At 38.9% G+C, this 14468-nt stretch overlaps 1 protein-coding gene across 4 annotated transcripts in view; it reads left to right on the top strand.

The window, feature by feature from the left end:
* ACYP2 (acylphosphatase 2) overlaps positions 1-7692 on the top strand; it is a 205053-nt gene extending 197361 nt beyond the window's left edge. For 3 of the 4 annotated variants that reach the window (XM_033175712.1, XM_033175711.1, XM_033175713.1), the window contains one exon: positions 7234-7692. In XM_033175712.1, coding sequence (XP_033031603.1) covers positions 7234-7348 — 115 coding nt within the window. In that variant the 3' untranslated portion in view covers positions 7349-7692. The remainder of the gene's footprint in view (positions 1-7233) is intronic. The other variant, XR_004428298.1, reaches the window with a different exon arrangement.
* The last annotated feature ends 6776 nt before the right edge of the window (positions 7693-14468 follow it).

Genomic DNA, 14468 nt, shown 5'->3' with positions numbered 1-14468 from the left:
CAAGTGAGACCCCCATCTCAACAACAAAAAATGAACAAACAAAAAAATTATGCAGTCCAGCGAATGTGATAAAATGAACTAGCAGAATGAATTTGGGGGAAATAATTCAGGAAAAATACATGGGGTGGTTTACCTAGCGACCCCAAGAAAGATAAAAACTATTATACTACTAAAGGAGTTCAGTAAGGCATCTGATTACAATATAAGAGATCACCAGTTTTCCTGTATCTTGTTTAAAAACAATGATTAAAAAGCATCTTGTTCAAAATAGCAAGAAAAATATAACTGAGTATAAATTTATCAAGAAATACACAGGAGCTGAATTAAACAAACTATAAAATTTTAGTGAGAAACTTAAAGACTTGAGCAAAACTGGAGTAAATTTTCACTCTTGATGACAAATGTTAGAATTGCCACCTCTCTTCAAATTAATTTTAGATTTAAAAGGGGATGTGAAAGGATTGGATAAAATTATACTAAACTCTAATAGAATGTATGATACAAAAAAGGACATTTAAAACTAGAAGAATAATGAGGTGAGGGTACAGGGACTAATGGACATTAAAATATATTCTAAAACTATAATAATTAGAATAGTTTGGTACTGGTTTAGGGATTAACATGTCAATGGGGTCAAATGGAATGCCTATAAACAGACTCAGGCATATGCACAAATTTAGTATAACAGTTACATTTGGAATCTGTAGAAAAGGATCAATTATTTAGTAAAAGATGCTGGGGGAAATGTCTATTCAAAATTAAGACATCTTTTTCATATAAGGCAATCACATAATACCAGATGTATGAAAGATTTAAATATAAAGGATAAAGCCATACTTTCATATAAAGATGGCATATTTTGAACACATGCATTTGCCTCTGCTCCCTCCTCAACCCTACTTAAATATCAGTAAAAATGGTTTTTAAAAACCCTTAAAAGCATCCACAAGGACAAAAAATGGGAGATAAAGCTACAGCAATAAAACTTTGGAAACTAGAAAACACATGAGCAGGTGGTAATGCAAATTTGATTGTAAGCATTACAGGCTTCCAAAGCAGAGAAATGGTCCAGTTAACACAGTAGAAATCCCTCAAGGCTCAGGCCACTGGAAGTGGGCATGAAGGTAGGGCTAAAAATAAGAGTACTGATTCCAAATCTGCTTACTAAGCAGTTGTCCCCCATGTCAAACAGGAGAGCAGCTGCCCTGCCTGCTCAGGCAGAAGCCAGAGTCCATTTGTTTTGAGACAGTCTCACTCACTCTGTCACCTAGGCTGGAGTGGAGTGGCGCGATCTCGGCTCATTGCAACCTCTGCCTCCCAGGTTCAAGCGATTCTCTTGCCTCAGTCTCCTGAGTAGGTGGAATTAAAGGTGCACACCACCATTCCCAGCTAATTTTTATATTTTTTAGTAGAGATGGGGTTTCACCATGTTGTCCAGGCTGGTCTTGAACTCCTGACCTCAACTGATCCACCTGCCTCAGCCTCCCAAAGTGCTGGGATTATAGGTGTGAGCCACCACACCCAGCCAGAGTTTCATTTTTATAGACACAGTTAAGAAAATGATGCAGTGCTGAAGACAGGGATTTATCAAAAGTTAATCCCTGCATGTTGAGGCCTTAACTTTCTTCCCAGATTCTCAGGGCACATATAACCAGATGCATAGCTTCTAGGCAGGAAATAGGGTGTATCTTGCCTGGAGAATATGACCAGTCCAAGGTAAAAGATATCAAGATACTAACATCAGAGGCTCCCAGATGCAATGGTCACCCTAGAAAACTTAAGACCGACTGGGCGCGGTGGCTCACTCCTGTAATCCCAGCACTTTGGGAGGCCGAGACAGGCAGATCACAAGGTCAGGAGTTCGAGACCAACCTGACCAACACAGTGAAACCCCGTCTCTACTAAAAATACAAAAATTAGCTGGGCATGGTGGCGCATGCTTGTAATCCCAGCTACTCAGGAGGCTGAGGCAGAATTGCTTGAACTTGGGATGTGGAGATTGCAGTGAGCCGAGATTGCACCACAGCACTCCAGCCTAGGCGACAGAGCAAGACTCTATCTCAAAAAAAAAAAAAAGAAAAGAAAAGAAAGCCAAAGACCACAGCTAGCTCAGCAGTAGGGCGAAAGAGAAATCCATTGCAGATTGGTGGATGGGGAAGCTCACACTCCTTCACCCACTCCAGGAAACATCTGATTGGAGGCTCACACTCCTTCACCCACTCCAGGAAACATCTGATTGGAGGCTCACACTCCTTCACCCACTCCAGGAAACATCTGATTGAATTGTTAAATCTGCCCTCTGAAATGGATTGTCCCTACTGAAAAAACTCTGGCCCAGGCATTGATCCCAAGCCCCACTGGCTGCAGGACAGGCATCTGAAGAGCACACTGCTTGCAGGACAGGCATCTGAAGAGCACACTGCATTGCAGGCAGGTGTGTTTGCAGGTCCCTGGTCACCTAGACTAACTTTAAGGATCCTCATTGCTCTTTCACAATTCCTTTAACATTTGTCAACTCCTTTAGTGATTATTACACCTTTTCACTTTATTCAATCCTTCAACTCTTCCTCCACCCCACTTATTCTCAGTAAATTACTTTATCTCCCACACACTGAGAAAATGGAAGCTATCTCATGTGAATGCCTCTTGCTATCCAAATTGCTCTCCAATTTTTAAAATCTACTGTCTTCTCTTGCATACAGAGAAAATGTGTCCTCTTTTCTATACCTAATGAGCCTACTTATCTCTTGATCCTGTTTCTTCTGACTGCTCTGGGCCTTGTTCTATCAATTACCACTCATTTGCTTGAATCTTCAATTCATTCCCTTTGCCTACTTATGAGAGTATGTGTAAAGGACACTGATCTGCTACTCAGATTCCCTTTCAAGATTGAAGGATTCAGTCCCCCAGATGCCAGGAGTGCTGCTGGAAGATGGCCCTTAGCCATCAGCCTTCTTCAGGAATTGCCTCAGCAGAAGAAAGTAACCTCACTAAAGTTCACGTATTCTTCCCCGGGCAGCTCTCCTCTAACGACTGGGTTAATGTGGGGAATATAAAGACCAGCCCTCTCACCTTAACTTGAGACAACTCTGAAGGGTCTTCTCAGTTTCAGAGCTCCTTAAGTCTTGGCCAAGGTCTTCATAGAGACTGCATCATTGCCCAGCTTCTCCCTCAGTCCAGTCTTGTCTCCTTTCCTTGCCTTCCACAAGTTGTTAAACCTGACAGCACTCCCTAATTAACTTCATGCTAATCATCTCAGAGCCTGAATCCCAGGGTACCCTCCTTATGACAGTATGTTTGTAAGACAAGAACATTTAATAATTTGTTAGGTAGTACCAAGTTGCCCTTTCAAAAAGCTGTACAAATTTGCACTCCCATCACCAATGTAGAAAAGTGCCTCTTTTCTACATTGCCTAACTACACCCTAACTGCCACTACTGAATGTTATCAAGCTTTTAAAACTTACCATTCCATAAGTGACAGATGGTGGCTTATTCTTGCTTTATTTGTATTTTTAAAAATTATGCGTATGAGTAAGAATGTTTTTACATATTATTTACTGGCTATTTATATTTCTTTCCCTTTCATTTGCTTGTGTTATTTGCACATTTTTCTATTGCACAGCCATACTTATTGGTAATATACCATATACCATATGTATATTAATTTTCAAGTACCATTTATATAGTAAGAAAGTTGCAAATAAGTTTCTTCAGTTTGCTGTTCGTTTGGCTTTAAGATGTTCTTCCAGTTATTCAAGTGTTTTGAATTTTTAAAATTTGCTAACATTACCAACATTTTTCCTATGCTTCTTGGTTTTCTGTCATGCTTAAATTGGCATTTCCCATTCTAAGATTTGGGGGAAAAACACTGATATCTTCTTTAAAACTTAGCTCAAATGCCATTGCTGTCACAAAGATGTCTGTGAGAACCTCAACCAGGTTAACCCCCCAATTCCCTTCTCCCTTTGTATAATATAAATCACATTGCCCATCATATTCTGCCTTAACATTATGGCCATTTTTATTATTCTCCAGACTCTTCTATTGGAATGTAAGTTACTGAGGGAAGGAATTCCATTTTAAATCTTTATGTATGCCCTCCAGTATCTAGAATGATTTGCGTAAAGTCCTACTTAAATATTTATTGAATTGTATTAACTAGTACTGTTTAATTATGTGGCTCTGACACTAAGGGTGAGTGATTTTATATGTATGTATACATACACACGTGTCTGTATATGTATATATACACATATATATGTATATTTCACACACATTCTCATCAGCCATAAATTTTGTGAAATTTTGTGACTATTTTTTTGCTTGGATAACTCTTAGTTCTGCCATCTTTAGACCTGAGCCACACTTACCAAAGGCTGACTGCAAAAACAGCACTTGAGAGTGAGGTCTCAGGGCCTGCCAAGTGACAGGTGACCAGAACACTCCTAAGTGAGGAGGCAGATCAAGCAGAGTGGTTCCTAGCAACAGGGGAAGCATATATGAAGCCATGACACAAAGTGGCCATCCTCCCCCAGAGGAAGCAGAGCCCAGCCTCCCAACACCATGACCATCTGCCCCATCAGTGGCATAGATTCCTCCAGGCCATACTTTCGGCTGGGGAAGAAGTCCCTGATGTTGAGGACAAGATACAGGCAGGTATCTCAACTAGGTCAATACATTGAGTTATCAGCTCAGGTGGATTAGTCATTGCAGTTCCAATGCCCAGTAGTCCTAGTCTCGGATTCCATGGTTTCATTTTCTCCCTTCTCATTCTCTTGAGCCCATTCAAATATGGCTTTCATGCCACCACGACTGCTCCTGCCAAGGTCACTGGTGACATCCATGTGGCTAAACACAATGGCCAGTTCTCATTTCTCACCTCACTGGCCCTGCCAGCAGCATCAGCCTGGTGGATCCCTTTCTACTTCCTGAAGGCTTGATTGGGCTCCCTGGGCACCAGTTTTTCTCATACCTCACTGGATGCTTTATTCTCCTCCTTTTCTGGTTCTTCCTCTGCTTCGTGAGCACTTAACATTGGAGAACCCCCAAAGTACAGTCATTGGACCTATCTTTTCTATCTAGATTCATTTTCTTGATGATCCCAGCCAATCTTACAGCTTTCAATACTGTCTACCTGCTGACAAATTCCAAATTTTATTTCCTCTAACCAGACTTGTAGGTCCAGCTGCCTACTCAACATCTCGCTTTGGATGTCTACAGACATCTCAAATGTAACATTCCAAAACTGAGCCTCTGATCTTCCCCTTCCCACAAATCTGCTCCTCTCACAGTCTCTCCATTTCAGTAAATGACAAACCTATCCAACTAGTTACTCACACCAAAAACTCTGGTGTCATCCTTCACTCCTCTCCTTTTCTCACACCCACATTCAATCTGTCAGCAAATCTACTTTTACTATATCTTCAAAATATACTCAGAATCCGAATCCTCCTCACAACCACCCTGCTAACCACCCTGTGCAAGTTACTATCTCTTAAGTGCCTCTCTTTTCTCATCAATAACTGGGGGCAATAATAGCCTATGACTTACAGGGTTCATATGTGGAATGAAAGACACATAAAGAACTTAGCATAGTGCCGAACAAATTGTTAGTGCTTGGCCAGGTGCAGTGGCTTACACCTGTCATTCCAGCACTTTGGGAGGCTGAGCAGGGAGGATTGCTTGAGGCCAGGAGATCAGCCTAGGCAACATAGTGAGATCTTGTCTCTACTAAAATTCAAAAAAAATTAGCCAGGTGTGGTGATGCATGCCTGTAGTCCCAGCTACCTGGGGGACTGAGGCTGGAGGATTACTTGAGCCCTGAAGGTCAAGGTTGCAGTGAGCCATGATGGTGCCACTGCACTCCAGCCTGGATGACAAAGTGAGACCCTGTCCCCCCACTCCCAAATAAAAAAGTTGTTAGTGCTTAATAAATTTTAGCTTTCAGTATTATTTGTGGTCTCTCTCTTCTAGGAGGTTTCAAGAAGATGTGACTAGTAAGGTTGAAGCTATCAGCTCCTTTTCATAAGAACTGAGTTTTTCCTTCAATGCATGAAATTTTCATTTTAAAGATTTCAACTGACTGAGCTAAAGAAAAAGAAGTCTAAATTAACCTCAGCCAGTTAAACTGTCACAAATAAGATCCAAATAAAGGGTTAAAAAGCACAATAGCAATTTGAATCATTGGAATTCTTCTCTAGCCTGATTAAGAGGAATTTTCAGCTAACCTAAAAAATATTTTAAATCTAATGTTATATAAGATTGTCACATATCATACTGCATAGCTGTATACAGCCCTAGCTTCACAACCTGAAATAATTTGGGGATATGAGGAAACTCATAGGATGTTTCTACAACAGCAACAGATATAACAGCCATCATTTGTATAAAACAGCCTTGTTTTATAAACCCATAGTCCCAACAGATCTATCATCCCAACTAATTAGTAATAGGTAGAAAGATTCTGGAAAGTCCTCAGTGTTATCTGAGATGTCAGCAATATACAATAGGCCCGAACCATATAGGAAACATCTTGGGTAAGTGCTCTAATGCATAAATTAAATATATGGATATCACTAATAAGATAAACCATTGCACTAAATAATCAGAAAAATATTTCAGAGCATTCAACTTGTCCTTTAATGCAATCACTTTGTTAATCTGTGATAAGAAACAGTATTTGAATACATAAAAGTAGATGAGCAATTTTTCTTACTTTAATGTGTTTGGAAAATTATGTTTCTTCTTTATTCTTTTAGTATGGATCTCTCTCACCATATATATGTCTGTGTGCGCGTGTGTGTGTGTATATATATTTACATACACAAATATATGAAACATCTACCACGTGCTGAGTAATGAGGAAACAATAGTGAATTGTTTTTATTACTAAGCTCCTTATAAAAATATTTTGATCGTTTTGAGTATAAGAGCTAGGTAACAGTGGCCTTGGAGTGTTTTAAGTTGGGGGGTGGGGGATAACCCTAATGTAAAATCATCAGGAATTGACTGTGCTTAATTTATTAGATTTTCTTTGTCCATATTTAATTATACATTATACTCTGTGGTATTCTTAGAGTGATATATACAATGTAAACAAGTTTAAATATCACATATATGCAAAAAGTTGCTTAGTAAAGGTAAACTCCCATTAATACCTACTGTGGGATCATTTTAGCTGATCCATGTATACTTTGTATGCTAATTTTATTTATTTGTCTGTTTTTTGTAGGAAGTCCTGGCTGAGCAAGATTGGAAGCCCTAGTTCTCGCATTGACCGCACAAACTTTTCTAATGAAAAAACCATCTCTAAACTTGAATACTCTAATTTTAGTATTAGATACTAATAGAAGAGAAAAATTATAATGCTTATACTGCACAATAGATGCTATATGTTCTTAAGACTATGTATACTAGAATAGTAGTAGTAGAGTAGGGTGAAAAAGGAACTTTCTGTTCTGAAAGCTAAGCAACTGTGTTACTAAAAATGTCTGACACTGAAATAATTTTACTCAACTGTGTTTTCAACAAGCAAAAATGTAGTATTCTAAGATTAAAATGTCATTACAAAATATTTAGTATGAACAACTTAAACTTGTCTCATGGAATCTTTAATTTCAATGAACATTACAGCATATATGATATATGTTATTTGGCAAGACATAAAATAAAGTTAACCATTTAAAAATTATTTTCACATACTGTTGTCTGTGTTGAATTATAAAATCCTCTGAATAGTCTGTTACTACAGTTGAGTAATTTGTTATTAAACTCTTTAAAAAGAACCAGCGATTAGAAATAAATGTATGTGATGATCAATATAACCATAAAATATTATCAACAAAGAGTTTTTAAAATTCTGGCTAATGTGAACATTATTCAGTTGGAGCTACTTAATGCCTTCTATATTGCTGTGTACAGTGAACATTCAGGCTGAATGATGGTGGCTAACAAGAACTCACAATTTCAGTATAGCAAGCATCAAGATTTTCAACCACCACCCACAACAGATATCCTATTAACCAGAAAAGAAACTGAGAGTCTAATTGACTCATACAATACTGTCCCCTAAACTTGTCCTATCACTTGGGAAGCTTCACATGTAACTGATAAAGCAATGGAGAATATAAAAGGGAAGGATTTTTTCTATAGCATAAAATTATATTAAAAGAGGCAGACCTTTAATGCAAAAGACTGGGGAATTTCCAGTGTTGTAGGCATATACTTGCACATATTTCATGATTCTCAAACTTTTTATAGCAATGGGATCCTTCCTTAAACCAACATTTTATATAGAATTGAATACATAAGTTTTTAGAAAAGCAAAAACAAAGCACAGCTGGTGTAATTAAAGTAGGGATAGGCGTCCCCAGAGCCTTGCACACTTGGTGTCCCTCTCTCTACTTGGACAATTTCAAATACCTTGCTAGTAAACTTTGAAAACTACTATTCTATTTAAGGAACAAATCTCTATTGCTACCCTCCATGGCCTGGAGAATGAATGCAGGCCTCTTTCTCTTCTACCTACTGCAAGATAAGAAATGAGGAGAGATGAAGGGGGCAGGGTGAGTTTGTTCATTGGAAAGGTTAACTCCTTGATGATAATATTGAGATCAAATGTATACAAAACAACATGACATTAGGGAATGACTTTCCAAATAAACAAAGGACTAAAGAAGTTTCCTATTATTTTAATACCATCATCGTGTTAAGTATTACATGTGTCAAATGTCACACAGGAGAATCTATTTAAATATTATTTGGATTTTGTTCTCCTTCTGTTTCCCCACTCCTGATTCAAGAAAGGTTGACAAGTCTTTGTGTTCCCTTATTTCAGGGAAAGTTTTGGGTGCCAGATCCCCCTGAAGACAACCTTTCTTCTATAATTTCATTTTAAAGAGGGCATTATCCTGTGGGTCAAAGAGAAAGACAAATGCTGGGCTCTTAGCGGGTAAAAGAGAAGCAGAAGTTGTGAGAGCTAAAGAAGACAAGGAGATTATCCAAGACTTTGGAAAGGAAACAAAGGCTGTGGATTTCCCAAGTCCTGGAGACCTTTCTCCCCAGTGGCACCTCTACCTATAGCTAAACCTGAAAAGGAAGCAGCTATAGTTCCCAGAGAAGCCAGATCCCAGGCCCAGGGGCTCTCAGCATTAGCAAGATTCCTGTCCCCATAAATGCTTCAAGGCACCCTACAAACACCAGGGTGGTTACAAGGGGCCACGGTGGTTTGAACAGTGATCATAGCAACTGGTATGCGCTGGACACCGAGAGGTCTTTCCTTAATGTTTTCTCTGCATACGACTCTTTGCATGTTCCTTCTGAGAGAGGGAACAAAGCACCAGGGATGACTAAGATACCCACCTCCAGATAGGATGGGGCTTGAAGCAGGCTCGCTTTGATTTGGAGAAAATAAAATAGACATTTTTTTCACCCGCAAGTTTATAAACAAAACCTGTATCTCTCTACACAGAGAAAGGCTAAGTGATTGAAAAAAATGTACGATCTCAGAAGTGACACCAATATGTTACTTCTTATATCCTGATATCCTTTGGTAGTTCCCTTCCCTGCTCTCTCTGTAAGAAAATCACACATCACTAGAACAATCTTCTAACTGCACCAAATGAATCACACTAGTCAAGATTACTTAATGATTAGTACATAACTAAATTCTATTATTGGATGAAAAATGTACATTATAATTGAAAAATAGGTGTTCAGGAGTGGGTAGAAAGCAAGAGAAATCAGGATAAAGCAAGATGAAAATATGGGGACCAGGTAACACATCTCAACAGTAAACTTAATATGTCAAATTTCATATTGAATTTATAGTGAATTTTTAATTTACATATATTTTAGATAACAAATTTTTATACATTTATTTGTATCAGAATTAGACATTTTAGAAACCAAGAAAACAAGCAAAAACTGGATACCTACATTTCAGTGACTATCAACCAGCGATCTCAACACTCCATGTGCCCATGCTGTTCCCCTCAAGATGCAGCATTATCAGAATTAGGGGAGAAGTGTGATTTCTAAAATCGTATTATTTTTCACATTTATACAAAAATATCTATCTTTTTGTTTTTGAGACAGGATCTTGCTCTGTTGCCCAGGCTGGAGTGCAAAGGCACAATATTGGTTCACTGCAGCCTCAACTTCCTGGGCTCAAGTGATCCTCCCACCTCTGCCTCCAAAGAAGCTAAGACTACAGGTGCATGCCACCATACTAGCTAATTTTATTTTTTGTAGAGGCGAGGTCTCACTATGTTGCCCAGACTAGTCTCAAACTCCTGGACTCAAGTGATCCTCCTGCCTCAATCTTCCAAAGTGCCAGGATTACAGGCGTGAGCCACTACTGTGCCCGGCCTTTTTTTTTTTCATTTTGAGATAGAGTCTCACTCTGTTGCCAGGCTGGAGTGCAGTGGCACAATCCTGGCTCACTGCAACCTCTGACTCCTGGATTTAAGCGGTTCTCCTGCCTCAGTCTCCCAAGTAGCTGGGACTATGCGCACCACCACGCCCAGCTAATTTTTGTATTTTTAGTAGAGACGAGGTTTCACCATGTTAGCCAGGATGGTCTCGATCTCTTGACCTCGTGATCCACCTGCCTCGGCCTCCCAAAGTGCTGGGATTACAGGCGTGAGCCACTGCACCTGGCCAAAATGCTGAGTTTTTAAATCAAGAAGTTCAATAGAATCTTCTCGACTGGAGGAAATGTGCCAAAAAAAAAAAAAAAAAAGACTTTACTGGTAGGGCACATAGGAACAACAGGGGTGTATGAGGAACGACAGGGGTGTAGGAGAGAAATGAGATTTTTATCTGAGGAAGGGTGTGGGCCTCTCAGGTTGAGGAGAAGCAATGCAAATTTCATCCGGGGAGTGGGAATCGTTAAGTTCAGGGAGTACCCTCATGCCTGAAGAATGCAGCATAGCACCTCACAGTACAAAGGCAGAAAACACTGAAGAAGGCTCGAACAGGCAGTGGGTGGAGACAGACAGCAGTTATCGGTTAGTTTGACTTTGCTGCAAGCTGGTCACCATTTTTTATGACTAAGTATTTTTAACTTTGTCTACTGAAGGAACGCTTCAAAGGCATGTATCATTAAGCTCATAATTAGGGACAACAGAAAAACAGAATTCACTTCTAAAAATTAGCTTGTAGTTGAAAGTATACAGGCCACACATGTATTTTATACAGTTTATCTCCTTTCTGTTGATAAAAAATGTTCTCTGTTTGGTTAAAAGGAAACATTTTAATGTCTGGAACTAATTATAGGAGCTCAAAACAGGCAGCATGGTATAGTAGAGAATGCTCTACTCTAGGAAGCAGAAGACCTGCATTCTGGCCCAGGCCATCCATTGATTACCTGTGTGTCTCAGTTTCCTCAACTGCAAAGTCAAGAAGTTAGACTAAATCAGGATTTTGTACAGGATTCCACTGAGCCACAGGACTCCCAGGAGGTGGTACCAGGAGGGCTACAGAAAGGCAGTCAGAAAGATGGGCAATTTGACCTTGGCTCAGGACCCTGATCCCTGCTCCAGAGTATCTCCACCCCCATCTCTTCCATACATTAGGATTGTCCATAAGACATCTTTTGAGAAGAATTCTGCCTCAAAGAAATCAAAACAACCACAAAGACACTGAATTTAATATCTAGGGTCTTCTTTTCTAAATGTCTATAAATGCTGAACTCAAACGTAGTTCCTATTCTCTTCATTACTTCTGTCAAGCCCATGTGGTATGTATACTTAACCTTAAGCTATTTTTGTTGAAAACATGCATAATTCATGAAAAGTACTATTGGAAAAAAAATTCTTCTTCATAATGGCTCCCATAAATGTCCACAGTGGCTAAGGTGGTTAAAGTATTTTTTTTTGAGATAGAGTCTCACTCTGTCACCCAGGCTGGAGTACAGTGACATAATCAGGGCTCACTGCAGCCTCAACCTCCTGGGCTCAAATAGCCCTCCTGCCTAAGCCTCCTGAGTAGCTGAGACTACAGGTGCCACCAGTAATCCAGCCTACTTTGTTTTAAGTTTTTTTTTGTAGAGACAGTGTCTTGCTACATTGCCTCGGCTGGTCTCAAACTCCTGGCCTCAAGCAATTCTCCTGTCTTGGCTTCCCAAAGCGCTAGGATTATAGGTGTGAGCTGCCATGCCCTGTCAGCTAAAATATTTCTGAAATTAATTTTCTGTTGTCTTTCATTCCTATTCTTATTTTACTGTGATAAAAAAAATGCAAGAGGAAATACACATATATAATTTGTGGGTTAATCAAAGTGTTTTATAAGCATGTCTTGGAGATCTTAACCTAACATTTAGAATTATACGTAAGAACTACTTTTCCATTTCTTAACTAGTTCAAATGGTTTTGAATAAAACTGACATCTGAAAAAAATTTTAATTTTAGAATTAAAAATTCTAGTCACTGTTGTGATCTCTTCAGCTGGTTTTTCTATAGAAATAGGGTGTTTTTTATTTGCCTTTTAGAGAGCCTGACTTATGCTTTCTTCTCTGCTGGAAATATCAGTCTACATTTTTGGTTGGATGTTCAAGGTACTTCTTTCATCCTCAAACTACATTTTTCTTTTATTAGTTTTATTTTCCATGTTGGCAAAATGGGCTTTGCAAGTAGCATTGAATACAAGCCTGTAGTACAGCTTTTTCTCTCATTCCCATTTTTTACAAAAATTAGAAGACCTATAGAGAAAATGAGAAGAGGCAGGAGATTTATTGTACTGAAAATTTAGTTTTATTTCAAAACCATTATAAAGAGCAAGCATCATAGTCATTTCATCACTTGTAAACATCAAGGCAGAATTTCTACCAAATTCAGTGCAGATTAATCTGCATTAAAAATATGCCTGCAATGGTTAATCAGGAAATCGACAAAGTGAGCAGATATTGTGTAATATTACATCAACCAGAAAAAAGAAAAATGGAGCAGAAATCATTCTACTCATCAGGGATGATTTTCTGAGGCAGCAAAAGAAGAATCAACCATCCTCTCTCTTCCCACATCCCAACTACCCCTGCTTCTCCACTGAGTGGGCTAACATGACTCGTAAGTCACAGCACATAGGAATGAGAAGGTCACAGGTAGTGGGATAGTGGGTAGTGCCTTTTCTCAAAGCACGGAACTGGAGGCATAGAAAAGAGCCTCAGTGGCAGAGCATGCTAGAAATTGCAATGAGAGATGCTAACAGCAATAACAGAACTATAAACAAAAGCAAGGGGGTGATTATCACAAAACGAGGATAATGTTTATTCTGGGTTACAGGAAAGGTGCTGTGTTCCAGGACAGGTACATGAAGGCTTCTCAACTAGCGGGTGGTCTTACGTTTCTCCACTTGAATGGTAGCTCCATAGGTGTTCACTTTATAATTATTTAAACTCTACAAAACATTTTACACATCCTTTCATATGTACATTTCATAGTTTTTTTTTAAAAAAATGTTAAGGCTCCTAGAAATCTCATAGCAAAAAACCTCTAAACACTGGATTACAGTAGATAGACCATTCTAAGGTTTTAGACCTGAGGAATACTCTTTATTGGCAAATGTCAGTATATTATCAGTCTCCTCATTAAAAGATGAAGAAACAGCAAACAAAAACCAGCCTTGTAATTCACAAAAAGCACTATACAGCCCAAGGTAAAGGGTGCATTATCCTTTAAAATCAGAGGAAGTACATACCTCTAAAAATTACTACACAAAAAATATTTCAGGAAACATCTGCTGATGTCCATTGTATATCCTGAAATGCATACAATAAAAGTTGATCTCTGTGAAACAAGAGAAGGGAGACTTTAGGAAGAAAATGTGCAGGTTAAAATATATAGATGAAGGAATATTAGTTGAGATGTGAAGAGCATAGTTTGAAGAACAGGCAACACACACATACACACACACTTAAAGACAAACTGTAGGAAATACTAAAGAGAATAGAATTACAACCCATTCTGGAATTAGCAGCTGATAAATTGAATTAGTGTACATAGAGCTCTGGCTGCCAAACCCAGTTGGTTTCAGAATTACCTGGGGAGCATTTTAAATGTGCGTCTTACCAAACCCCACCCTAGACCTAATGAATAAGGATCCTCCATTGTTTTTGTCTCTAAATCTGAATGCTATAAAAAACAAACAACAACAACAACAACAACAACAAAACGCCCCAAATGACTGACAATCAGGCAGGCTTAGAAAACAATGGTGTAGAGAATAAATTTTAAAAGTTCATCAGGAGAGTAGAAGAAGGAACAAGAAATAAAAGTGTGAGAGGAAATAATCTGGAAGAGAGAGTACATATCTAGAACACCAATAAATCAGTGATAGAAGTACCTGGGGGAAAAGTCAGGATAATTGAAACAGAAGGAGAAACCAGCTGTGATAGAAGAGAAACTTCCTTGAGTTAAAGTATATGGCCTTGACAAGGCTGGGCACAGTGGCTCACGCCTGAATCCCAAC

This window comes from Trachypithecus francoisi, unplaced genomic scaffold (assembly GCF_009764315.1).
Source record: "Trachypithecus francoisi isolate TF-2019V2 unplaced genomic scaffold, Tfra_2.0 Lachesis_group17, whole genome shotgun sequence".
In the NCBI taxonomy this organism is placed as follows: Eukaryota; Metazoa; Chordata; class Mammalia; order Primates; family Cercopithecidae; genus Trachypithecus; species Trachypithecus francoisi.
The sequence above is the reverse complement of the archived record's forward strand: the minus strand, read 5'-3'. Positions and strand labels throughout refer to the sequence as shown.